This window comes from Gymnoscopelus microlampas (genome assembly GCF_963454915.1).
Source record: "Gymnoscopelus microlampas genome assembly, chromosome: 11".
Classification (NCBI taxonomy): domain Eukaryota; kingdom Metazoa; phylum Chordata; class Actinopteri; order Myctophiformes; family Myctophidae; genus Gymnoscopelus; species Gymnoscopelus microlampas.
This window is the reverse complement of record NC_139948.1, coordinates 11,282,912-11,308,373: the sequence shown is the minus strand read 5'-3', so window position 1 is coordinate 11,308,373 and position 25,462 is coordinate 11,282,912. Positions and strand designations below refer to the sequence as shown.

The 25,462-nt window shown below is 43.2% G+C and overlaps 3 protein-coding genes across 3 annotated transcripts; 1 reads left to right on the top strand and 2 right to left on the bottom strand.

Moving 5' to 3' along the window:
• Positions 1 to 1,818: 1,818 nt before the first annotated feature.
• On the bottom strand, positions 1,819 to 5,834 carry LOC311054591 (uncharacterized protein; the record flags this gene model as incomplete). Its single annotated transcript, XM_084070598.1, has 2 exons — positions 5,533 to 5,834; positions 1,819 to 3,986 (listed from the first exon to the last, which is right to left on the bottom strand). Exons 1-2 carry the CDS (start codon positions 5,726 to 5,728, stop codon positions 1,819 to 1,821), a joined length of 2,364 nt encoding a protein of 787 aa, XP_083926724.1. The 5' UTR covers positions 5,729 to 5,834.
• Positions 5,835 to 10,301: 4,467 nt separating this feature from the next.
• On the bottom strand, positions 10,302 to 14,642 carry LOC311055438 (creatine kinase, testis isozyme). Its single transcript, XM_084071629.1, has 7 exons — positions 14,445 to 14,642; positions 13,203 to 13,357; positions 12,859 to 12,991; positions 12,240 to 12,411; positions 11,848 to 11,971; positions 11,469 to 11,658; positions 10,302 to 10,542 (listed from the first exon to the last, which is right to left on the bottom strand). The coding sequence occupies exons 1-7, from the start codon at positions 14,635 to 14,637 to the stop codon at positions 10,364 to 10,366; spliced, it is 1,146 nt and encodes a 381-aa protein (XP_083927755.1). The 5' UTR covers positions 14,638 to 14,642; the 3' UTR covers positions 10,302 to 10,363.
• Positions 14,643 to 15,967: 1,325 nt separating this feature from the next.
• Positions 15,968 to 24,732, top strand: farsa (phenylalanyl-tRNA synthetase subunit alpha). Its single transcript, XM_084071784.1, has 13 exons — positions 15,968 to 16,161; positions 18,337 to 18,474; positions 18,930 to 19,019; positions 19,134 to 19,252; positions 20,155 to 20,247; positions 21,430 to 21,558; positions 21,704 to 21,819; positions 22,380 to 22,464; positions 22,657 to 22,756; positions 22,915 to 23,083; positions 23,228 to 23,305; positions 24,016 to 24,130; positions 24,434 to 24,732. Exons 1-13 carry the CDS (start codon positions 16,012 to 16,014, stop codon positions 24,537 to 24,539), a joined length of 1,488 nt encoding a protein of 495 aa, XP_083927910.1. The 5' UTR covers positions 15,968 to 16,011; the 3' UTR covers positions 24,540 to 24,732.
• The last annotated feature ends 730 nt before the right edge of the window (positions 24,733 to 25,462 follow it).

The window sequence follows — 25,462 nt, the reverse complement described above, 5'->3', positions numbered from 1 at the left end:
TAACTAAGACAAGTACATGTACTCAAGTACTGTACTTTAAGTACAATGTTGAGGTATTTGTATTTACTTGAGTATTTCCAATTTCCAATACTTTTACTTCTACTCCTCCACTACATCTCAGAGGCTAGTTACTTTGCAGATATAAATGTTTACATCATAAAACGTATATTGAACACTTTAGTCCTATTTTATACCTAGGCTATTTCAGTACTTTTACTTTTGGTGCTTTAAGTACATTTTGGCCCGAGGAACACAGAGGCACCTAACACCCACTCCAACAATCATCAGTTATCACTCCTTCCAGCATAAGGACTCAATGGCTGCTGTTACATGGACAGTTGTATTCGGAATGAATACACTTCTATTCGGAATGAATGAATGGATGAATTCATTCCGAATAGATTTGCTCATGTAAACACCCCAATTGGAATAGAATATTCCATTCCAGTCTGACCCGAATGAATTTTCATTCGGAATAGGAGGGGTGGTATAGACCGTTTGAATCGGGTTAAATCAATCGGAATTGACCATGTAAACACTTTATTCCAAACGCTCCTGTCTGTTTGGAATACATGCATTCCTTTGCGCATGTCCGTGCTTAGTAGGTCTGTCAGAATTGTCCAAAAATGACCTATCAAATCTCTAATTCGGCCACGGTTGGTGCTGAGAAGCGCTCGCTCCTGCGGGATAAAATGAATGATTCTAATAGCGTCATTTAATAAGCCTGTAATGGTTAAGCCCAGACTTGTCCAGGAGAACGGACGCTCCGAGGATTGCTGGCCTAGGCTACACTTATATGGATCTTTTTCTAAACAGGTATTTTAGTCCTCAGTTTTTAAAAAGAATCCCTGGCCACATGACAAAGATTTTTTTTTTTAAATCCCTGTCCACACGTAAACGCAGAAACGCATTGATCAGCATGCAAGTTTCAATTTTAAATCAGATTTTATTTTATTATTTTTATTTATTTTATATATGAGGGGCCAAATACATATACATTTTTAATCGCATGTTAAGGCCCAATATTGCAATAGCTGCATTATTTTAATAGCATACGTGAACAAAAATAAATAATAATAATTAAAAAGAAAAGAAAAAAGCAATGCAAAGGTATTTTCAATAACCTTGCAGAGAACCACTTGAAAAGTTCACATCAAAGGTCATACTGTTTTTGGGCCACGGAGGTCCTCAGTGTGATTTTTGACGTGATTCACAAGGGACGCCATGGAGTGAAAAATGGTTTGTCACCAGCGCTGGACAGTCATTCACCTTCTGCATTATCATCCCAATCACCGGCTTCGAATGCTATCAATGCATTGAATGGGAGATTATCACGTTTTATCAGACCATTGAATGGGCGAAGTAGGCGAGCTACCGTCTACCCCGCGATTTGTCAGACCATTCATTGGGCGTAATCAGGAGCTACTGACCTACCGACGGAGGCGGAGCAGTCCCCACAACAATATTTACGATTCTGTCCATATCGGTACATAACTCGAACGGCGCTGAGTAGGCACAGGCGAGGGTCGCACCGCTCCGGACGGCAACTCAGTCGCCTTAGCTCCTTCGGTGGCCCGTCGCGGGGCTCCACCTCGCCTGAGACTGCGCGCCTCCGTCATGGTCCGAAACCGAAACAACCAAAACCAAAACCGAAACTAAAGTATTTAAGTCATCTCCGTCGGTAGGTCAGTAGCTCCTGATTACGCCCACTGAATGGTCTGATAAATCGCGGGGTAGACGGTAGGTCGCCTACTTCGCCCATTCAATGGTCTGATAGAACGTGATAATTTCCCATTCTATGCATTGATAGCATCCGAATCAGGTGTCCCAATCCTCAACTGCTCGAGTGGTTACAGCGAGTGTATTTTCTTGTAAGCAGCACTTGTGTCTTTTTAAAGAAGAGTAGTCACTGTAGCATTTGTTGCAGGTGGTGCAAGAGTATGGCTTCTCCCCAGAGTGGATCCTGAGGTGTCTTTTCATATTTTGGCGTACGCTGAAGGATTTACCACACACACTGCAGCTGAACGGTTTCATTCCCGTGTGGCTCCTCATGTGATTGTTCAGAAGCGTGTTGTTGCCAAAACACTTGCCACACATTTTACAAACCTTTCTGTACCCGTGAGTTTTAAAATGAAGCTTCAAGCTTTCCTCTGACTCAAATCGTGTCCCGCAGACCCCACAGAGGTCCTCGGTGTGAGTTTTGGCGTGATTCACAAGGGACGCCATGGAGTGAAACTCCTTCCCACACACTTTACAACACACATTACGCAACTGTTGCTTCACTTGCTTATTCGGCGCCTGCGCTGTGCTGTTCTGCACCTCCGCATTACCATCCCCACCGTCAAACACAGGAGTGGTTACAGTGAGTGTTTTGTCTTTTAAATGAGTCTTCATGTGTTGTTTTAATGCAGTGTAGTCACTGTAGCATTTGCTGCAGGTGGTGCAGGAGTACGGCTTCTCCCCCGTGTGGATCCTGAGGTGTCTTGTCATATTTTGGCGTATGCTGAAGGATTTATCACACACACTGCAGCTGAAGGGTTTCTCTCCTGTGTGGGTCCTCATGTGCTTTAGCATATCCGAGTTCTGCTTGCCACAAATTTCACACACTTTTGTTCTGTTTTCGTGAGTTTGCAGATGAAGCTTCAAGCTTTCCTCCGACTCAAATCGTGTTCCGCAGACCCCACAGAGGTCCTCGGTGTGAGTTTTGCCGTGATTCACGAGGGGCGTCATTGCGCGAAAATCTTTACCGCACACTTTACGCTTGGTTTGCAACGTCCGCTTTCTCGACGTCTGCTGTAAATGAGTCTGCAGGTGTCGTGTTAATGTAGAGTGGTCATTGAAGCATTTACCGCATGTGATGCAAGAGTATGGCTTCTCCCCCGTGTGGATCCTGAGGTGTCTTGTCATATTGTGGCGACAGTTGAACGATTTACCACATTCACTGCAATTGAACGGCTTCTCTCCTGTGTGGCTCCTCATGTGCATCTCCAAACCACTAGAACTGCCAAATAATTTCCCACAGACATTACAAACTCTTGCTTTCAAATTCTTGTGAGTTTTCAGGTGACGTTCAAAATCCTCCTCAGTATTAAAGTGCATCCCACACATCCCGCAGACATCTTTAGGGTGAATTTTCAGATGATTCACCAGTGAGACTTTGTCGTGAAAAGATTTCCCACACACTTTGCAAATGTATGGCTTCTCGGCCTTCTGCCCAGTGTGGATCCTGCGGTGTCTTGTCATATTTTGGCGACAGTTGAAAGATTTACCACATTCATTGCAATAGAACGGCTTCTCTCCCGTGTGGATCCTCATGTGCGCCCCCAAACTGCTAGAACTGCCAAAGCGTTTCCCACAAACATCACAAACCACTGTTTTCACTTCCATGTGAGTTTTCAGGTGAAGTTTAAAATCCTCCTCGGCCTCAAAGTGCCTCCCACACAGCCCGCAGACATCTTTAGGGTGAATTTCCAGATGATTCATCAGTGAGACTTTGGCAAGGAAAGATTTCCCACACACTTTGCAAATGATGCAGGATTTTTCCTTTTTCTTCATCCGTGGTATCTTTGCAGTCAGTGTGCGATGTTGTCCACTGTTACTCCACTCTTCACTTCTGTCACTGTCTGTGTCTTGAGTAGCATCGCTCAGCCCCCAGTCCTTGTCGTTGTCAATTTCAGCCTCAGAGAGTCCTGGAGATGGGACCTCTTCATCAGTCTCTATGGGCATCTGCTCAGCTGAAGTGAGAGGTAGAGGTTCTTCCTGTACTTTGTATATTTCTTGTTCATTTTTCACACTCTGAGGAGTGAATGTGTCATGGATGGCGTCGTCCTCTGGTCTTCTGTCCTGGCTGCTGCTCAAAGGTTCCTTGTGGCTCCTCTCAGTCTGCAGGGACTCTGGGTTCTCCTGCCTCGGACTGGAATTCCACTCCTCCTGCTGCTCAGTGAGGAAATCCTCCTCCCACACAGAGAGGTTGAGCTGTGCTTTCTCTGTGGAGAAGGAGAGGAGAAGAGAACATTCAGCAATGATTGAACAACATCAGAGTGTGTGCGCGCGCACGCGCGTGCATGCGTGTGTGTGCATAGACGCCGATTAATGCTCGTGCTCACTGGTGCTAAAACCAAACCCAGCCCCCTCCCTCCCCCCACCGCGGCCCCAAATCAAGGCCTCTTTTTAATTGATTGCTAATAGTAATTTCCAATGAATGTCCTCCTAGGGCTTTTTATGACACACATGACTCACTCACATGGCGCACATTTCAGCACCATATCAACAGGCATAGCTTACAATCACACAAAATATTTTGCCTATCCACAAGTTTCCTACGGGGTCAGGGTGGTGGGCAACACTTTCGATTTGATCCCTGATACCTGATCAAATCGACAGGAAGTGATGCCCACCACCCACTAGGAAACTTGTGGATAAGGAGTCGAGATTTCACAAAGGTTTAGCCTAACCAACGAATAAGGAGCAGATAAATATCACCTCGTATTAAATAGCCCTCACTTTCACTTGAGCCTGAAGTATGTAGTAAGTAAGTAGTAGTAAAGAAAAACACGAACGCACACAAAGTAGGCCTAATTAATTAATGCCATTGTACCGACATTATGAAAGAAGGCATTTATTGGAGGAAACATCTCTCTACCTCACCCACTCCCTCTCTCTGTCTCTGTCGTTGATGTTATGGATTGGCAATCCATGACATGCACGGATGTGAACTGTGTGTATACACACACACACACACACACACACTTACCAAAACTTACAAAAGCTGCCGTCTGTCAACAGCGTATGCATATCAATTGTCCATTGTGTGGCCTGCTGCTAAGTAGACAGGTGTAGACACTGTGGATTGCTAAAAGCCAATGAGCGAGCTACTATAACTTCAGTGGATGGGTTATCAAATTAATGTAATGTAAATTTGGCCCCGTTCTACGGGCGCATGAGCTGGGTGCTCGGCATTTCTCCTGGGTGCCCGCCTGCCCGGGCAACGAAACCCACAGGAACAGTGCCCCTGTGTGTGTGTGTGTGTGTGTGTGCCCCTGTGTATGTGTGCCCCTGTGTGTGTGTGTGTGTGTGTGTGTGTGTGTGTGTGTGTGTGTGTGTATCACTATATTAACATGCCAAAACTTTGGAACAACCAACAGAGCCACACAATATTTTTCACTTAATACAATAGCAGTTTAAAGGCTAGTGTGGTGGCCAGGTCTCTCTCTCTCTCTCTCTCTCTCTCTCTCTCTCTCTCTCTCTCTCTCTCTCTCTCTCTCTCTCTCTCTCTCTCTCTCTCTCTCTCTCTCTCTCTCTCTCTCTCTCTCTCTCTCTCTCTCTCTCTCTCTCTCTCTCTCTCTCTCTCTCTCTCTCTCTCTCTCTCTCTCTCTCTCTCTCTCTCTCTCTCTCACACTAACACACACACCTGCATTGCCCCGTTTGGTTTTTCTTTTACGGTTAATTATTACTGTACTTTTTATAGTTTTTTTTTGTTTTGTTTTTTACATCGATCATATACATTGTATTGTATCACACACGCATACATACCAGGTGTTCTATTTAACCTGATCTCAGGTTGTAGAAGCGCATCGAGCATCTTGCGTTGTCGACTGATCTCTCGTTTGGACTGGAACATTTCTTCCTCGTATCCTGAGATCATCTTCTCAACAGCTTCCACGATCTCATCAGCAGTTGCAGACAGAAACTGCTTCACAAGGATCCGAAGACCTTGAATTTGACTCATCTTGGTATCTAGTTATTAAGGATACCATCATGATTTGTGTGCATGGGGAACTCATTTGAAACAAGCTCAGTGCTTTTATGAGTCTTCCAGTTTAGTAGACCTTGTATTGTGAATTTGTACTTCCATGTACTGTTGTTCTCATGTCTTACTAAATAAAGTACATCAATCAATCAATCAGGATCACACTGACCGTTAACGAGAGCAATGATTCTCTCTCTGCCTCTGGTTCTGATCAGTTATTATTTGTACTACAACAACTGTGTATCTGTTTACTTCCGTTGTCCTGGGGTTGTACCTCCGGTTGCCATTTCAAAATAAGGTGAGCATAAGCTCTTATCCGGTGACCTGGTGATGGAAGAACTTTTTTTTACCAGGTGCTCGAAGAGCGCCGGGTCCCCACTGAGCCATAGTCGTCTATTAGACCTCCGTCTAAAACGGGGTTTTAATTGGTCTACTGGTGAAGGTTTTTTAGCGGTCTAGGCTTAGCCTAGACGTTGATTAGCTGTTTTTTAAGCGTCTATTTATAGACGTCTATATTATAGACGTCATTTCAACGTCTATAATATAGACGGTCTATAAATAGACACCATAGGCAGGGCTTCACAGGCAGGGCTTCCTGAATACAAGAAGACTCACCTCAAGACAAACTCACCTCAACTGAAAAAGGAATACTCACCTCGGGGGTAGGAACAGTCACCCCGGGGGGTGGGTAAACTCACCTCAGGACCTGAGAACACTCACCTCGGAACACTCACCTCAGGGGTAGGAATACTCCCCCCGGGGGTAGGAAAACTCACCCAGAAAAACTCAATGGTGTAATGCCACGGTTCTCAAAGTGGGGTCCGCGGACCCCTGGGGGTCCGCGACGCATAGCCAGGGGGTCCGCGAAAATATTTCACAGATAAAAAAAAAAGTTTTGATAAAAAAATATTTTTTGATAAAAAATATTTTTTGATAAAAAATATTTTTTGATTAAAAATATTTTTGTATTATTATTTGTTTTTATGGGGGGGGGGGAGGGTTAGTGAAAGTTGCATAAATTATTACTGTAATGGTGTGTGTGTGATATGAAATGTGAGCTTACAATAATCACAGTAATCATGTTCCATCATATTCAAAGGCTTTTGCAGAGAAATGAGACAGACTCCAGTCACTTTCAAATTAGAGCACTGCAGCAGGCAGGTGTGTGCGTCTGTTTCCAGCTGACGCTTGTTGACGCTCGTTAATGTTATAGGCATCAGAGGCAAATGCTTTTGCACTGTCAAATAGGCCAACATCTAATCTAAGATTAGTGGGACTCATTCAAATGAACACCAGTGAGTCCCGGGTCTCACTTAATTAATAATTAAAAACCTAACATCACTGTATACATATTAGATGTATTTGATATTTATTAGATATTACAATAGTGAAATGTATATCTAATAGTAACTAAAGTTCAATAATGCTTACTATAGTGAAATGTATATCTATTAGTAACTAAAGTTCAATGATGCTTACAATAGTGAAATGTATATCTAATAGTAACTAAAGTAACTAAAGTTCAATAATGCTTAGCTAAATGTAATTTAACAACATAAATTGACATTGGAATGTTCATTTCTCTGGGTTCCTACCTTTGTTTGTTTGTTTGTTTGATGGGGGCACAGGAGTGAAGGGGAGGAGGGGGGTTGACCACTTAACACTAATATCCCACTTAATGATTCATTGTTTGATATCTAATAGGTGGATGGGGCAAGGTGTGGAGCTGGAGACACATAGCAAATGACCATGCTATTTGCTATTTGCATTCCTTGTTCACTTTTCTGATGAAATCTACCTTCTTTTCTGATGAACTCTACCTTGTATTTAAAGCACTTTAATTAGCTAAATGTAATTAAACATCATTATGAAAGCATTCTGTGAAAATGGAAAGCTCACATTATGAAAGCATTCTGTGAAAATGGAAAGCTCACAAGCCGGTAGATCTACCTTTTTACCTTTTCTGATGAAATCTACCTTGTATTTAAAGCACTATTTAAAGCACTTTATTAATTCTATACCTTCAAAGAAAGAATTTAATCCAGATATGGAGTAATCCAGATATGGATTAAACATCATAGCTCACAAGCCGGTAGATCTACCTTTTTACCTTTTTTTAAACATTGGGGTGAGTATTCCTACCTCTGAGGTGAGTCTTCCGAGGTGAGTGTTCTCAGGTCATGGGGTGAGTGTTCCTACCCCCCGAAAATCTTGGGGGTGAGTATTCCTACCTCTGAGGTGAGTCTTCCGAGGTGAGTATTCCTACCTCTGAGGTGAGTTGGTTTTGAGGTGAGTCTTCTTGATACCCTTCACACTCAAAGAAGCCGTGTTCATTGATAACAGCTGTGTGTGCAGTCAGGTGACTGAACCTTCGTTTAGTCACCTGACTGCAGATTTTTACTGCTCTAGTAGAGCAGTAAAAAATATTCTCTTATGGGGGTCCCTGGCATATCTTTTCAAATGGGGGTCCGCAGGCTAATAAGTGTTAATTTGGGGGTCCTTGACCGGAAAAAGTTTGAGAACCACTTCATTATACACTACTACTAGTACTACTACTACTACTACTACTACTAATAATAATAATAATAATAATAATAATAATAATAATAATAATAATAATAATCATCATCATCATCATCATCATAATAATAGCCTATAGATCAACAACATGGCTAATGTTTTTCAGGTTTGTCAGTGTTTCTCAAACATTTTCATGTCAAGGACCCTTAAATTGACATGAAGTTGGCCACGGTCTATGAATTGAGTACCAAGGACCCCAATGGAAACAAGACTGCAAGGACTTTTTTGGATGGACCTTTTAGACAAAGTATTATAAATGTAATTGTGCTGTTTACATTTGTTTGCCTAATAAAATATTCAATCAATCAATCAATCAAACGGGCCCCTGTCTGAAAAGATTTTGTGCCAAAGACCCCATATAACAGAATATTGTTGTTTCAAAATGATATCAAAATGTTCAAGATTTTGTTCTTGTGAAGACAAGAGTAGGCTGAACTTACAGTCCACTAAAACTCCATTAAACGCTCGAGTTAGGTGGTCTTTTATACACTGTAGGCCTATGGCAATGAATATTTTTGGAAAATCTTGAACATTTTGATATCATTTTGAAACACAACAATATTCTGTTATGGGGTCTTAAAAAAGGTTGGTATCACTCAAATCCTTTGAGACCCAGTAAGTTTTTAAAACGAGTGTCAGCTTGTTTAATGGTGTTAAAGGGCAAGACCACTTTGGCAGAGGTTTGGGTTGTGTAGTTACCTTGCCATGGTAACTCCAAAGGTGGACAAGAAATAAAAAATAATTGCTCCATTGATTAGAAATTGATAATTCAAAATATGCTCTCCATTGACTTACATTGTACAGTGAAAAAGCTCTCAAAGTCATTATTTTAGCACATAAACAAACAAAGCTGGTTCAGACAATATAGAACACCACCAGACCCAGTACTGTTTGTTTTAATAAAAATGTTAACCTCCTGTTGATTTTACCATTTGAAGATCCGGAGATCCAGTCCAGGTTTTCTTTCTGATAAAAATAGCAAAATATACTATATTTAAGAAATGGTAATGTTTCTTTGTAGGTTACCAATGTCATACTAGCTTTAAAAGCATGCATTAGAACTCAGGCTAATAGCCAAATACATGAAATGCCACTGATGCTCCACTTTGGCATCTTTATCCATTTTTAGCCAGTATAATGTTAGCGCAGGGCAGCCATGGGGATTGGATTGACAGTGGCACATGACAAATCAGTCTCATGTGGTGCACAGGGTCAGAGAAGACCTTTACATAGTATCGTCTAGTCAATATGACTAATGTTCATCTATTGGCAGAGGTGGACGAAGTACTCAACCCCAGTACTTGAGTACAGATACTCCTGGTCAAATTTCAAGTGAAAGTAAATCAGTCAAAATGTTGCTTGAAAAAAAGTCAGCTTTGTTCGCGCGTCTTACTTGTATCAATACATTGCTGTAATGTTTTCACAATTTATAGGACCTTGTAACTCGTTTAGGTAGTAACTCTGAAACCACCTGCACGGACTCTGATGTGCTTGCAGAACCTATGTTATACAAAGCCTGCAGAAACACCATAACAGAAATGACCGAGGAACCATAACTAAATACTTTTACTCCTATACAAGATGTAACAAAGAGGCGAGCAGAGGGGGAAGCCAGAAACGCTGCTAGAGAGAGCAGAAGTGGCCAATTGCATTTTAGGGAAGAAAAATAAAACCCAAAATGACTACTTTTAGTAGTACTACTTCTTAGAAATGTAGAGTAAAATATAAGTCTTGGAAATGTATTCAAGTAAGAGTAATTTTTTTAATCTAATACTCAAGTACAGATCCAGTCACTCACCATGATAAATACCACAATAGTACATTTTAACACTAGTCAACCGGATGCATGGATAAAACAACAACTCAATGATGAGAACAATTTTTATTCCCTCCTCAAATCCACCCTCACATTCAAACCCCTATGTGAGAGTTAGTGCCATTCAATACAGAGTGCATTCCAGGACAGAGTTGAACATTCATTGACGAACAAACGGAGGAGAGGAACAGTAACGGGGGAGGTACAAGAGGTTGGGCTTATTTCTGGTTGGGCATTATGTCATCAATGGACTCTCCCTTCTCCAACTTCTTCTCCATCTCAACCATTAGCTTGACGCCATCCACCACCATCTGCACCAAATCGACCTCAGAGAAGCCCAGCCTGTCAGCATTGGAGATGTCAAAGGTTCCGCCCACAGCAGCCGTGTCAACACCGCCTGAGAGAGATAACAGGGTGGATGTTGGTGATTCTGTTCAGTCAAAACCCTAGATCTATAGATATAGGCCTATATCTATATATCAGGACTACTCTAAGGTGGCTCAGGGGCCACTCAGCAAAATACCAAAAGTCCAAGGGCCGCAAGCTAAAAATGTCCTATTTTGGATTTTGTTACACACTACACATAGTTATAAGAAAATGTACATTTTGACATATTCTTTTCACTGTACCCGTTTATTTTGTGTGCATGTCCAGTGGCATCAGTTCAGCAAAAGCTAAGGCATGGCAAGGTTAGGGTTGCCAACTCCCAGAGAATGAAATAAGGGACACCTATCCTCGGCGTGCGACAAAGCCGTGCGTCCGGAAAAAAAAAAATGCATAGAAAACTATGCATTATATAGGTACCTGTAACAATTGACGCAGCTGTATATGTCTGTCTGCTTTTGAAAAAAAATGAAACCCATATATTTGAACGGAAATTTATATTTTTATCCTGCGCTTAATTTTTAAAATGCGGCCCCTCATGGTTTGACCATGAGGGGCCGCAGAGACGCTGCGTTGGGGCCGCATGCGGGCCGCGGGTTGAGCAGCGCTGATCTATATAGACACACACACAAGTTGGCCTCAATCCACTGAGCTTTAGCCAATGCCGAATGTTCATCTATTAAGACATCCCCAGATTAGGGATGCTAGGGTTTGTGTGGTTAACCACTTTAACCACTGGGTCCCCATTTTGGGCATGTCATAGGCGAGAACGTTCAAACATAGATTGACAAGGCAAGCGTGTGGTTATCTACATATGAAACATTGCACATTGTATGGACTACTAAATGGACAATATTTCCAAACTTGCTGAAAAGAAAACATGCAGTGAAGTAGTAGCGATGAAGTTTGAGTTTAGTTGTATGGAGAATGTGTCCTCACCAGTTCCACGTTTCTGGAGCCTTAACCTCTTGAGAATCTCCTCAAAGTTGGCGTTTTTGCTCAGGTTAGGCAGTTTGACATGCACTCCTGCACGCAGGCCGGTTCCCAGGTTAGAGGGGCAGGTAAGCACGTACCCCAGATGCTCGTTCCACATTAATGCATGTCCTCTTTCTTTGAGCAGGTCCTCGATCTGTAGAGTAAAGAACGATTTAGTTAGAAATAAGTTTGGTCTTTGTTCGATGACGCCCAGGAGTCTATCATTTACCCCCCCCCCCCCCCCCATCCCTTGGAGTAGAGGGGTCCCTAATCTGACATGCCCAGAATAGGGACCCTATGGTTCATGTGGTTAAAACCTGATCGATCTGTTTTCACAACCAACCTTGGTGAGGCCAGTGCAGAAGCGGTTGAAGACTTCCTTCATGTTTCCTCCCTTCTCCATGGAGATGACACGAAGATGGTCCTCCTCGTTGACCCACACCAGGAAGGTCTTGTTGTCATTATGCCTGTCAGACACAACAAAAGCAAAGCTCGTTTCATCTACCAATTGAAAAAGTGACACCTGGACTATTGTACTGAACTCTGTGCTTTTTTTGCAAACTGTTAAACTTGTATTCAATCCCTAGCACAATTACCAATAGAAGACAACCATTAATCAACCGATTGCATCATGTATACTAGTAAATCTTTTTTCCTTAAAAATGTATGCATGTTGATTTCCTTCTGACACATTCAAACAGAGGAAACCAACTCTAAATGGTCGAAGGCCCCTACCAGATGCCCCTGGCATCAGGCCAGTCGCGGCCCATCCCAGATGCTAGCAGCAGAGGAGAGACTGGCTTGTCGAACAGGAAGTGGTCGTCAATGAGCTGCTGTTGCTCGGCATCAGTCATGTTCTTGAGGGCGTAGTACTTCCCCTTCAGGTCTCCTGACAGAGCGTCCAGAGCTGCAAGGGAGGACAAGCGAGTTCAGAGAATATTGAGTCGACTTCACTTTACTGGCAATACTACAGGAACGTTATAACGTACACCACTAGAGGGCACCCAAATTGACACTTATTAGCCCGCGGACCCCCATTTCAAACGATATGCCACGGACCCCCATAAGAGAAGATTTTTTATGGCTCTAGCAGTGATTCTCAACCATTTTAATTTCAAGGACCCCCCAGTTTGACATGCACTAGGCTACAGACCCCCATTTAATGGCATTTATATCACTTGGACCGCAATTTATATTGTGAAATCTATGTCAATTGGAACAAGAGTTAGAGTTACAGACCCATAAGGCTCCATTTGGTGCCTAATCTATCATTTAGCTGGGGACCCCCTGGAACCCCCTCAAGTACCCCTGGGGGTCCCCGAACCACACTTTGAGAACCAATGCTCTATTCTACCTTCAATAGAGAGTTTCTCCACAGCCCGCCTCTCTCCACGGCTGCAGTGTGGCGGCAAGGAGATACCACGGATACTCCTGCCTGTTCGGACGCGGGAGCTCAGGACGTAGTTGGGGTCAAGGTCATCTCCACCCTGAGGAAGGACGGAAGAGCACAGTAAATTAGGTTAGGATGTCTTTGTGAGCGCTGTGTTTTTAAATCATCGACCGTGTCATCTGCCAGGTTGAGGCCTAAGGCTAGTGTACACATGCAAATGTGTGGAAAGCATTCCAATCTCCCATCAGTATGAGTATTGTGTTCGACTAGAGGTTTGAGCCATATGTAATGCTGTATCGCAGCAGTACCTTTAGGTTGGCAGGGTTGAGGTCGGTCTTGTGCTTGTCTGAGGGTTTGTAGCCTCCGTGTCGGTCCTCAATCACGGGGTCCAGCAGCTCCTTGAAGACCTCGTAGGTCTCCTCGTCTCCAGCCACGCAGCCCACTGTCATAATGAAGGGATGGCCTGGATAGACGGAATACAGTCAACACGAGACCGTCACAGGAATATAATATTTTAGTCCCCTTTAGTCGTGTCAGGGCATTTGTGACTGTACATCTGCATGAAATTTACCCATCCTAAGTATTAGGAGTAGGAGTGTCACGATTCTGGAAATATGGATAACATTTATTGATTTCAAGGTCACAATTCAATGTATGATTACATTTTACACTGTTGGATGTCTTGCTCAAGGACACTTCCGGCTCAGACCGAGCAGACTGGGGGGGCAAACCAAGGACCTTCTGATTCCCAGACAGCCTCTCCATTCAGCTATGGCCGCCCTAAAAACCCTCGCCTCACATGCATGTTGAATTTGAACATGACTATTTTGAGCTCAGTGAGCGCCCTTATGGGTCAATCCTTGTCTGAATGTCACCTCAGACACGCTTTCACAGTTTCTTGCACATCTCCAGGGTGAGGAACTTGTGGTTCTAGTGCCGAATTAGATCTGTTAACTCATCCTCAGCCGCTGTTCATTTTGAACATCTCTGAACTAAGCATCAAAAGACGTATTCTACTACACGGTGAAGGCAAATTACCTGTCATGCTACACATACAGGGGCGCAGTAGCCCATCAGATAGTCTTAAATTCTACTTGAAAGGGTTTGAATACGAGCATGCATGGCAATTAATTTCATTTGACTGTGGTTGTCAACAAAAACACTACCTACAGTATTCATCATCTAGAGCTTCCTGAAAATATACATTACATTTAAATGGTTAAGTGTCCATTTCACTTTTTACCAAAAATCTGTCCTAACATATGCAACAGTGAGTCTTTGGAGTCAAAATGTATTAAATTCCTAAATTGGGCCTTTTGGAGGATAAATGTTGTGGACTATAAATATAGGCAAAAGCTCTTCAGTTGTTTTTTAAACCAGGTTTTATAAGTGGACAAGGTCACTTTCTGGGAATGATGCATTAACACCATGGAGGCTGATTCTCCTTACGAAACGCCATCGATCAGAAGCTTAAAGCAGCTTGGAGGGTTAGGGTGGGGTCATAGAGTTATAATATATCGGGCGGAGCCTTTTCCTTGTTCTAATCTTACCTGGGTTGTCAATCCCGGTCTGAATGACATCATCCAGAGTAAATCCACTGGGCGTCTCTTTGCTCCTCAGCTTCTCGTACATGGCAGGAGTCAGGACCTTGGCCATGTGGTTGTTGTGTTTGGTCAGGTCTGGAAACTCCTGCTCTGAGGTGTACTTCGCCTTCAGCTGGTTGTGGGTGTTACCGAAAGGCATGATTGATCCCTATAGACGCCAGTGGGTGGAAGGAAGACATGATGCATTAATAAAAAAGGCAAAAAGAAATATGCCCTAGAAAAAAGAAAAACAGGGCAGCAAAGATCACAGATATGATTATTTCTTCATAATAAATCAAAGATTTACTCTACGGAGTAAGGTGAGGCTTGGATTGGAAGACATTGACGGCTACAATTTTATAGAGTGGAAAAAATAAAGAATTTAAATTATATTTTAGAAGAATGCATGTAATGTCCCAATTTAAAAAGAATTAGGCCATGTTCACCAGAACCCATCATGACTGATGACATAAATCCTGACAATAAAATATGATAACAATGTAGCCTTGAAAATGAAAACTAATGCATTTTGGTAACATAAAAATGGTCAAATCCCAGAAGAAAAAAAAAAGATCCTACCTGTTGTCGTCAAAGTACGTTATAGCGGAGGAACAAGGAGATCACCAGCAGCAGCTCTGAACAACTCAAGACAATGATCTGCTTGCCTGTTTTATATGATGCTGTCGCCTCCCATTGGCCAGTATTCGTAGTCCATTCATTCCACTGGGTTGTCTTTTGGAGTTAATTGGACTGCATTCTCCATATGTGTGACGCCCCCCTGGGGCCTTTGCCAGGTATATTCTGTATTAACTGTTCTCTGTTGCAGTGCTGATTGGAAGGTGGAGGTAATCAGGGGAAGGGGAGACACCTGCCCACTGTCTCCCACAGTATAAACTACCTTCACTTCCTCTACCATTTCTCTGCCGCCACCATGGCCACACCCCAAGCACACAGAGAGCATTTGTGGTTCTGTTACAGTATGTTTGCATTATTTGGCAGTAGGCCTGCCTCATTGTTTGCATCATTATTATATTTGTAAATAAAATTGTTAAAACTCTCTCGTCTCCCCTTTATTTGTTGTGGCCTAGAGCAGTGATTCTCAACCATTTTCATTTCAAGGACCCACAGTTTGACATGCATTAGGCTACGGACCCCCATTTAATGGCATTTCTATCTCTGGGACCCCAATTCATATTGTAAAATCAATGTTAATTTAACTCTGAGAGTGTACAAATGGAACCAAATGGTCCCTAACGGGTCCATTTGGTTCCATTTGTACACTCTCAGAGTTACAGACCCATAAGGGTCCATTTGGTTCCTATAAATCATTTAGCTGGGGACCCCCTGGTATCGCCTCAAGTACCCCTGGGGGTCCCCGGACCCCACTTTGAGAACGAACGGTCTACACGGTCATTTACGGTATTCGAGAGAAATGACACATTCGTCTCGTCACTGCTCCAACACATACGGCTCATAAAGAGAGACGCGTCATATCCGCTCTGCCTTTGCAGCTCGGCTCGGGGGTAGAAGCAGCATGGCGGACGCCGGTGTGATGATGGAGGCTCTCCTGCGGCGGGTGGAGAAGGCGGACGGCGGCGTGGACAGCCTGGAGGTGGCCGCGGACCTCGGCGTGGACCACCAGGTGGTCGTCGGGGCGGTGAAGAGCCTGCAGGCCCTCGGGGACGTGAGTTGTCGGAACCGCTTAATTTGTAGCCTGGGATTCATACAGTTTTCGGGCTTCTGATCCGGTCTAGGCAGAAATAACCGGAAATAACTTTACGTCATCAGGTGGCCGGAACCAGTCACCGAAACCTCCAGCTTCGTGCACCTCCAACATGATTCCCCTAGTTTAAAATGTGTTAAGTTTGGTAAAATAGTTTCGTTTCTTTTGGTATAATAATAGTTGGATATGTCCATATTTTATTCTAACTCTTGGCGAGACTAAATGTATCGATTCGCATTATGTGGGGAACAAAAACAATGCGACGCCAACCGGAACCCACCACCGGAACACGATTGATTTTATGTTTTTCTCTAAACCGGACCACACGGCTCAGTTTATAATGAATACCAGGCTGGTGACGCGAGGTTACTTGATTTGTATTCCGTTCGTACGCCTGTGTCGCGTGGCGAAAATAGCTGATCTACAAGCTCACAAGGCGTCGGTTCGCCAAGCCTTCTGAGCTTGTAGATCAGCTATTTTCGCTTAAAGTCAATAGTCAGGGCATCCTGCTGTCACCGACAGCCCCGGGTGTTTATGTTCATTCAGTGACTGATGCAATAACAGCGTCCTCAGTTTTGGGAGAAGTGGTACTCTGTTAGATTATTCTTTGCTTCAGTAAAAGTAGCAACAGCACAATGTAGACTTAGAAGAAGTAAAAGTCTGTTTTCAAAAGGGATTATTTATGACTCTGTACAACATGTTGTCATCAAAATAGAGGCCCTAATACTCATCAGTACCAACGTTAAAGCACTCATTATGGACAATATGGTCCATTTCACGATCATCTCAATGTATTGTATTTAATAATGCATTGCGTTCATCACTTTAATCAATGTTGCAGCTGGTAAAGGCTGGGATTGTTTTAGTTATGTGCTGCAGCCTGCTGGGTAGCTTTAGCTTAAAGGGGAATACCACTCATTTTCAGTTATGCATGTAATGTCTTAATATCGTAATGTAAATCTGAAAAGCAATTAAATTGGCTAATTGTAGTGGAGTAAAAACTCATTGCCTCTGAGATCTGCCAGAGGGAAGTGTATGCAAAATGTAAATACTTGAGTAAAGTAAAAGTATCTAATGTAGTACATGAGTAAATTCCCTAGTTACTTTCACCATTGATCTTTATTTATAGTTCACCATTGAGCTTAATTTATAATTCATCTATAGAGAGTGTCGCTTGCCAAAAAGAACAGATCTACAAGCTAACAACCTGTCTCATCGCATATTCTTTTGTTGGGGCGAGCAACACAGTCTACACAGAGTTTAAATTAGACATCTGTGTGACAATACGCCAGTAATGGACAGGAACTGTGTGTCAGCCAAAGTATCATAATTAAAGGTTAATTAATCAAAGGGCACCCAGAACCTGTCACCAGTGTTGACAGGCAGTGTCCTCCTCCATGATGTAAAGTCATTTAAGACGGTGATTCTCAAACCTTTTCATTTCAAGGACCACCAGTATGATATGCGTTACACCATGGACCCTCATTGCGTACAATTGACTAGCCCAATCTAACACTGTAAACTCCATTAGTGTGTAGAAATGGAAGCAAATGGTTCCGTTTGTACACACTCTTGAGTTACAGACCCATAACTTAAGGACCCCTGCTGGTCCCCGTACCCCACTTTGAGAACCACTGATTTAAGATGTTTTAATACTGTATGTAATGCTATGTACAAGCATCAATGTCATAAGTAGATTGCACAGGCAAAGGTTGAAAAATGCTCCTGATTTCAGAGACAACATTGCAATCCAATATTTCCTGCTGAAATTATCTATATTTTCACGTTTATATCTCGATGCAGTTACTTGCCACACTTTCAGACGGTCATTTAGTGGATCCTACACCAGTGGTTCTCAATGTGAGGACCGGGAACCCCAGGGTTCCTCGAGGGGGTCTCCAGCTAAATGATTACCATTATTAGTATCAGTAGCGTCCCCAGGAATTACATTTAGGGCAGGCAAGATTTTTTTTTAACCCCCGTTCCACGTTTGGAAACTAATGATAAGCATTCCACCCACGTATATTAAACACAGACAGAGGGGACAATGTTTGTCCCTAAAACCTTGTAAATGTCCTGAACTGCAGCCTGATCTCATGGAAGAGCTAACCCGCTTGTATCTTTCTCCCTGTGCAGGTGATCTCAGCCGAGCAGCGCTCCTCTAAACAGTGGGAGTTGACGGGCGAGGGCAACGAGGTCGCCGAGCAGGGCAGCCATGAGGCCAGAGTGTTCAACTCCATCCCCGAGGAGGGCATGCCCAGGAATGAACTCATGGTGAGTGACGATACAACACGATCGGTCCCAGCCCAGGGCAGCCACAGTTCTCACGGGAGTTTTTTTTAGAACACAAGGCAATGGACATGTATTTATACAGTGCATCTCATACACAATGGCATTTCAGAGTGCTTTACATATGGCAGTGGTTCTCAAACATTTTCATGCCTTTTTGAAGGACCCGCACATTGATAGTATGTGGCCACGGACCCCCACCTGAACATATGTTGTGCCAGGGACCCCCAGAAGCAAAGATTTGTGTTAAAAATGTTCGCATATACAAAATAAAGATTTGCACACCTTTTTTCAAGATTTTTCAAAAATGGCACTGCCGCGCTATGAGCTTGTAGATTTGCTATTTTTGAATAGCCAAGGTATAAAATATGGATAAAGGGGTTAAAATGATTGTGACGCTTTATTAACAAATTTTGCCTATTCTCTATGTTTGTGTGCAGAAACTAGCCTTTGGGAAAGTGGGCTTCAGCAAGGCCATGTCCAGCAAGTGGATCAAAGTTGACAAGGAACAAGACAGGATATTCAAGGCTGTAAGTGCACCCTTTTCTCTATACTGTATAAATACCTGAGTGTTCAGAGTTATTGTGTTTATTATGTGCTGTATGATTCAATATCGGTCTAATGAGCTGTGTGTGTGTTCTCAGGTGGAGAGCGTAGAGGACCAGGTCAAAGAGAAACTGCTGCAGGTACAGAGCGGCCAGGCCTCCCTGCTGGACGATAAGGACAGAAATGAACTGAAGAAGAGAAAGCTGCTCTCTGAAGTGTAAGTGAAGAACACTCTGATCAGAGGACTTTCCCACCAACTGATTAACACACAATGGTCAAAGGGATTGTGCGTATTCCAGGCTCCAGCCCTGCACGCTGTCCAGTCTGTCCTCCTCTGCCTGTCCATGGTAGAGCAGGGTCTCAGACACAGGACACAGAGGAAGAACGTCACCCATTTAAAGGGGACTAGTCCAAAGACGAGGACTTGGTCCTAAAGGCAGGGTGGGACAAGTAAAGATGGCCAGAAGAAAACAAAAACACTTCTGAAGTAGCTTTGTGTAGGTTAAGTTAAGTGTATAATAAGTAATCTGGACAGTTTACAGTTCCATGGACAGGATAGCTGTTCAGCTTCATGCAAATTATAAGTCCGTCCAGCGCAACGCACTAGGCTCGCTACGTTCTGGTCAACCAATCAAAGTAGACACTGCTGATCAAATATGAACCAAGATTCTCTTTCTGCATTGCATATTTCTTGCCTCAAATGTTTTTAATGTAGTGTACTGTTTAGCTGTAAAGTTAGTACTGGACCCCCTTTTATTTTTCTAAAGATTTATTTGGGGCTTTTCTGCCTTATTTATAGTGGAGATGGACAGGAAACGGGGAGAGGGAGATGGGGAGGGAGGGACATGCAGCAAAGATCGTCGGGGACGGGACTCGAACCCACGATGCGTTGTCAGGCTACATTAGAGCCTGACTGCCCAGACCGCTAGGTCAGTGCTGGTCCGCCTTGATAAACTGCCACTGATTGAATGTGGAGTATCCACACTAAAAGGAATTTATACAGGAATGTTTATTTCATGTAATGGAACACTGTGCTTTCTGTAAATAAACCCTTTTGTCAGCTTGTCTATTGAAGACTGGTTGGCACTCATACAAACTGTTGCGGCGTTTGGTTTTCAGGACGGTGAAGTCGTACTGGATCAGCAAGGGTCAGTCCTTCAGCACCACCATCACCAAACAGGAGACAGAACTCACTGCAGAGATGATCGCCAGGTGAGACCAGCACACCCACAGGCATGTTGGCATGGATATTATCTATGCATGGAGAACTCCCAGTACTAACTGTCCTCTCTTGTGAAATCTTTGCGATTTTGAAAAATACAGTAGTAGTCAGCATTGCAGTTCTCGGTTAATATTGAAGTTCACTATGTATCTATGCAATACGGACTTGTTCACTATCTATTCAATATGGACTTGTTCACTATCTATTCAATACGGACTTATTCACTATCTATTCAATACGGACTTGTGCGTATTTTAGGGTTTGCAATGAAATTGAGCTCATTGTTGGCCTGGCAGCCTGGTAGTGTTTGCTGCTCCCGGAAGTAACTGTAACGTTACACATTATTGTCCAACTGAGGCTGGACAGGCAGCAGTAAACCATCGTTAGGCCATAATTGGTTGTATGTTAGGTCACTGCATTGACGCAGAATCGTAAACTGATCTGCTTCTTAGAATCAATTATTTTTCACACCTCTAGCAGAAACTAGCCTTTACAAAGATCAACGCCAGCAAAGCCATGTCCCAACGAAAAGCGGATCCAAGGGGTTGTGCTTATTCTAGGCTCCAGCCCTGCAAACTGTCCAGTCTGTCCTCCTCTGCCTGTCCATGGCAGTGAAGGGTCTCAGACACAGGACACAGAGCAAGAATGTCACCCATTTAAAGGGGACTAGTCCAAAGACATGGACTTTGTCCTAAAGGCAGGGTGGCACAAGTAAAGATGGCCTGAAGAAAAACAAAAACACATGTGGAGTGGCTTTGGGTAGTTATTTGATTTATTCATCATTGTTGCGTTTGTATGGATAATGTTGATTTTTGTAAAGTTCTCGACTGCTCACCTACTCTTCTTTCTGTGTGAATCTTTACTGATATATTAGCACAAATTGCATGTTTTAATAAGTACTAAATCACTGGTTTTTCAACGTCAGCTCTGGGGACCACCAAGGGTCCCAGACAGTTGACACTGTTGGTTTTGTAGCCCTCTCAGAGTGTAATTAACACTGCAGATTTTACCGTGTACATTGGAACCCCTTAGATTTAAAATAATAAAGTATCCAATGGGGACCCGTGGCCTCCAAATGGGACCCCTGAAATAATTAAAATGTTGAGAATCACTGTTCTAAATGCAACCTGCAGTAGAAGTTCTGATATCTGTCATCTGTGCTGTGTTTCCAGTGGCAACTGGAAGGAGAAGAAGTTCAAGCCGTACAACTTTGAGGCCATGGGCATAGCCCCAGACTGCGGTCACCTCCACCCGCTCATGAAGGTTCGAACCCAGTTCAGACAGATCTTCCTGGAGATGGGGTGAGCCACTGCATTGGCACCACACGCAGCGCTGTCATTCAGTAACTCTGATGTCCAAAGTGAATGTGTTTTATATATATATAGATATAGATATATAGAGAGCGCGCCTATCCTAAAGCCATGTCTTCCATCCCGGTGTGTTCAGTTTCACAGAGATGCCGACCAACAACTTCATTGAGAGCTCCTTCTGGAACTTTGACTCCCTGTTCCAACCCCAGCAGCACCCTGCTAGAGACCAGCATGACACCTTCTTCCTGTCTGGTGAGACTGTGTGCGCGTGTGAAGCCTAACCGTTTTTGGGTCTGATAATTTTGGAGAGTCCTAGACTACTGCTTACCAATATAAATAAAAACATCTTTAAATCGATTTGAAAAAGTTGGATTTGATTAATGGCTTTGAGAACATTTAACTCGTGATTAAAAACAAAAGTAAATGTTTTTATTCATTAAGTATAAAGTTCAATATATGAAAAGAACTTGACTTTAATTATGCAAAAAACAAGAAAATATATGTTTTTTTAAAACACAAGCCCTATCCACAAGCTCACAACACATGGTCGAGCTGCAACACATGGTGAGTTTGTAGTGTACATTGCCTATAATGACATGCCCAAAATGAGGAAGTCTCATTGGAAGTGACACACTTACTACATAATTGCAGATACCGATATCGTCAAAAAAGTCAAATAGTGGCCGATATCTCAACCAAACCTGTAACGGTCCGGCTCTAGAGTGTGTCTGTGTGTGGGTCCGAGCATTTATGCATTTCCATAGGCACTCACTCATTATTCCTGGTGTCCGATTCATTTGTTTGATCTTCAGACCCGGCGCTGGCTCATGAGTTCCCTACAGACTACCTGGAGAGAGTCAAGAAGGTTCACTCCGAGGGGGGCTACGGATCTCAAGGGTGAGAGCACCATCTTTCTAGAAGGTGGAATGGCAGTGAAGCGATGAGAAACCATTATAATGAAGCCTGTGTGAATGTTAATTTGTCCAGTTTTACATTTTGCAGACAGTGTAATTTAAATGACAATTATGAATGACATGATGAAGCGTTACGATGACCATTCTGAAATGTCTTCACTGCTTTGCCCTGTAGGTACAAATATGACTGGAAGATTGAGGAGGCCCAGAAAAACCTCTTGCGCACACACACCACGGCAGTCAGCTCGCGCATGTTGTATAAGCTAGCACAGCAGGTAACGACGAACGCATGTTTCAAATCATTAAATTATGTCTCTCCCGTTAGAACAGGGACCTGCAGCATCATTCACTCATGAACCCTTCTTTTCTCTCCTCCATCGGTCTGTGCCCACAACATACCCTAACCACCCATCCATCCGTTCCACACCCTCAGAAGGAGTTCACCCCGGTCAAGTACTTCTCCATCGACAGAGTTTTCCGTAACGAGACTCTGGATGCCACCCACCTGGCAGAGTTTCACCAGATTGAGGGAGTGGTGGCTGACCGCGGCCTCACGCTCGGGGACCTTATGGGCGTCCTGCATCAGTTCTTCACCAAGCTAGGTTAAACCACTTTAAAGCTATATACTTTTTTGACTGGGGTCCAATAGCGGATCTGTCAGGCTCTAATCACTAGTTTATTGACTACAGTGGCTTAGCAGTCATACTGTAGGAAATGGGAATCTAACCGCTTGCTTTGTGTCACAGGAATAACCAAACTGCGCTTCAAACCTGCCTACAACCCATACACAGAGCCCAGCATGGAGGTGTTCAGCTATCATGAAGGTACACTGTCAGTCTCAACCCCACACACTACTGCTAATACGGCATGCAACAGCTGCTTTTACTAGTTCTCAAAGTGGGATCCAGGGACCCTCAGGGTTCCTTGAGGGGGTTCTTAATGGACCCTTACAGGTCTGTAACTCTGAAAGTGTACAAATGGAGCCAAATGGCTCAATTTGTACACTCTCAGTTATGGGTGAACCACTGAACCATACTACCAAAAAGGAATCCATTAATCGTGGGAAGCTTATACTTCCATGAGTATGAGTGCTTTATTTACTTAACAACCTGTAGTGACGATGTGCTCTCAATTAATCTCACAATTATTTCCTGTTTGCGTCTTGAACAACGCAGATTAGGCTGAAGCGGCTTTCCTCAGTGAGGAAAATAAAATGGTGAAAAGGACATGTTGACTTATCATCTTGTTGAATTTTTTGACGGTGCACCTAAAGCCTCGTCAGTTTGTAAAGGTTTGGTGCGGTGTTACCGGTGTTGAGATGCATTTATTAATTGTTGTGAAATTCCCCACATGTGACATCCCTACTGTGGGGTTGAACCCTATGCAACAGAGGTGTTGTAAAAGTGTGACATCTAGTGGCTGAATGTTGTCTGTTGTCCCCTTTAAATGAACACTAATGATTTTATTGTGTGTGTGTGTATACTTATTTAAACCATTGAAATCCGACTAATCTAATGGATGTTAATGCCTGCAGGCCTGAAGAAGTGGGTGGAGGTGGGTAACTCGGGCGTGTTCCGGCCAGAGATGCTGCTACCCATGGGTCTTCCTGAGGATGTGACTGTCATTGCCTGGGGACTGTCACTGGAGAGGTGAGCATTAGGACACCTTCATGTCAAGTGTTTTGATGGCGCGCATCACGGGTTGCTTGCTGAAAATAGCCGATGTAACGGCTCACAACACGTTGCGATTACGACATTATGGCACACTGCGAGCTTGTAGATTGGCTATTGGTGATACCGACATAAGACTAAGCAAAAACCAAGCTTAATTGTACAAAGTGCAGGAGCGTCTTACTGTTTGTTTCTTTCTGTTGAAAATGCATACCTTTTGTTGTGTGACAGCTGTTTGACAAACTATGAATTGACCTTTAACCCTGAACTCTTCTCCTCCAGGCCCACCATGATCAAGTACGGCATCAACAACATCAGAGAGCTGGTAGGACACAAAGTCAACCTGCAAATGGTGTACGACGGCCCCATATGTCGACTGGACTCTTGAGGTTAATGACACCCCTGTATGTTGACTGGACTCCTAAATGTTTTTATTATTATCTTTTGGACGGGCCAACTCCTTAATCCCAACTGGACCTCTGGGATTACTGCCACATTGACCAATCTCACTTGTACAGTATGTATACATAAATAAAGATGGGATTTAACAATGGTCAAATAAAATGTGTTTTCAAAATATTGCAGGCATTTGGCCCATGCGTCATTTGTTGGTACTGCAAGACTCTCAGTGGAACACTTTGTCATGTGGTAAAAGATCCCTGGAAGAATCAGACCGTTGAATGATATTATAGATTAATATTCACTATCCATTGGTAAGAGATGAGGTCTTTTAAAGCTGCCTGGTAGCTGTATGAGTCTGGTTTGCTGATCTGCTATCAATGGGTCATGAAGTGTAGGTTACATTATTTCACTTTGATGATTTAGGAGTGAGTGTAATTTCACAGTTTGGGATTAGCATCAGCCTCTGAGGTGGAAAGGGAATTCCTGTGTGAGAGCGAGTGATGGGGCTTTGTTAGTGTATGTTCAGATCGATGGGATACATAAGTAATGGATAATTGACTGAAGCTTGGAAGCTCTGAACTGTAAAACTGCAAAAAGTGTACAAATGTCTGTTCCATTTCTACTCATGAGTTACAAATGGATAAATTGGCACTGACATATCTGACATCAGCAGGCATCTGAGATTTGAGTGATGATTGCACTCGCTTCCCTGACTTCATTGAAATATGCTGTGTAATTTTCACCATGATTTGGTGCAGGTGGTTGCAGCTTGTTACACTCTAGAGTCTAGACCGTATTCATCACGTAACAAAACGGGTGATGTTTATATATGGGATGAATGAACGATCATTTGAATTCATTTCAAAGATGGAAATGGCGATGTTGGTTAATGAGTATCTGACCGCTCAT

What these genes read in the sequence shown, in the direction of transcription:
- LOC311055438 (XM_084071629.1), bottom strand. Translation starts at nt 14,637, where the DNA reads ATGCCTTTCGGTAACACCCACAACCAGCTGAAGGCGAAGTACACCTCA. An exon ending in GACCGGGATTGACAACCCAG is followed by an intron (nt 13,358 to 14,444) that starts GTAAGATTAGAA and finishes CCGTCTATCCAG; the next exon opens with GCCATCCCTTCATTATGACA. An exon ending in CCTGATGCCAGGGGCATCTG is followed by an intron (nt 11,972 to 12,239) that starts GTAGGGGCCTTC and finishes TGTGTCTGACAG; the next exon opens with GCATAATGACAACAAGACCT.
- farsa (XM_084071784.1), top strand. Translation starts at nt 16,012, where the DNA reads ATGGCGGACGCCGGTGTGATGATGGAGGCTCTCCTGCGGCGGGTGGAG. An exon ending in AAGACAGGATATTCAAGGCT is followed by an intron (nt 19,020 to 19,133) that starts GTAAGTGCACCC and finishes GTGTGTTCTCAG; the next exon opens with GTGGAGAGCGTAGAGGACCA. An exon ending in TCAGTTCTTCACCAAGCTAG is followed by an intron (nt 23,084 to 23,227) that starts GTTAAACCACTT and finishes TTTGTGTCACAG; the next exon opens with GAATAACCAAACTGCGCTTC.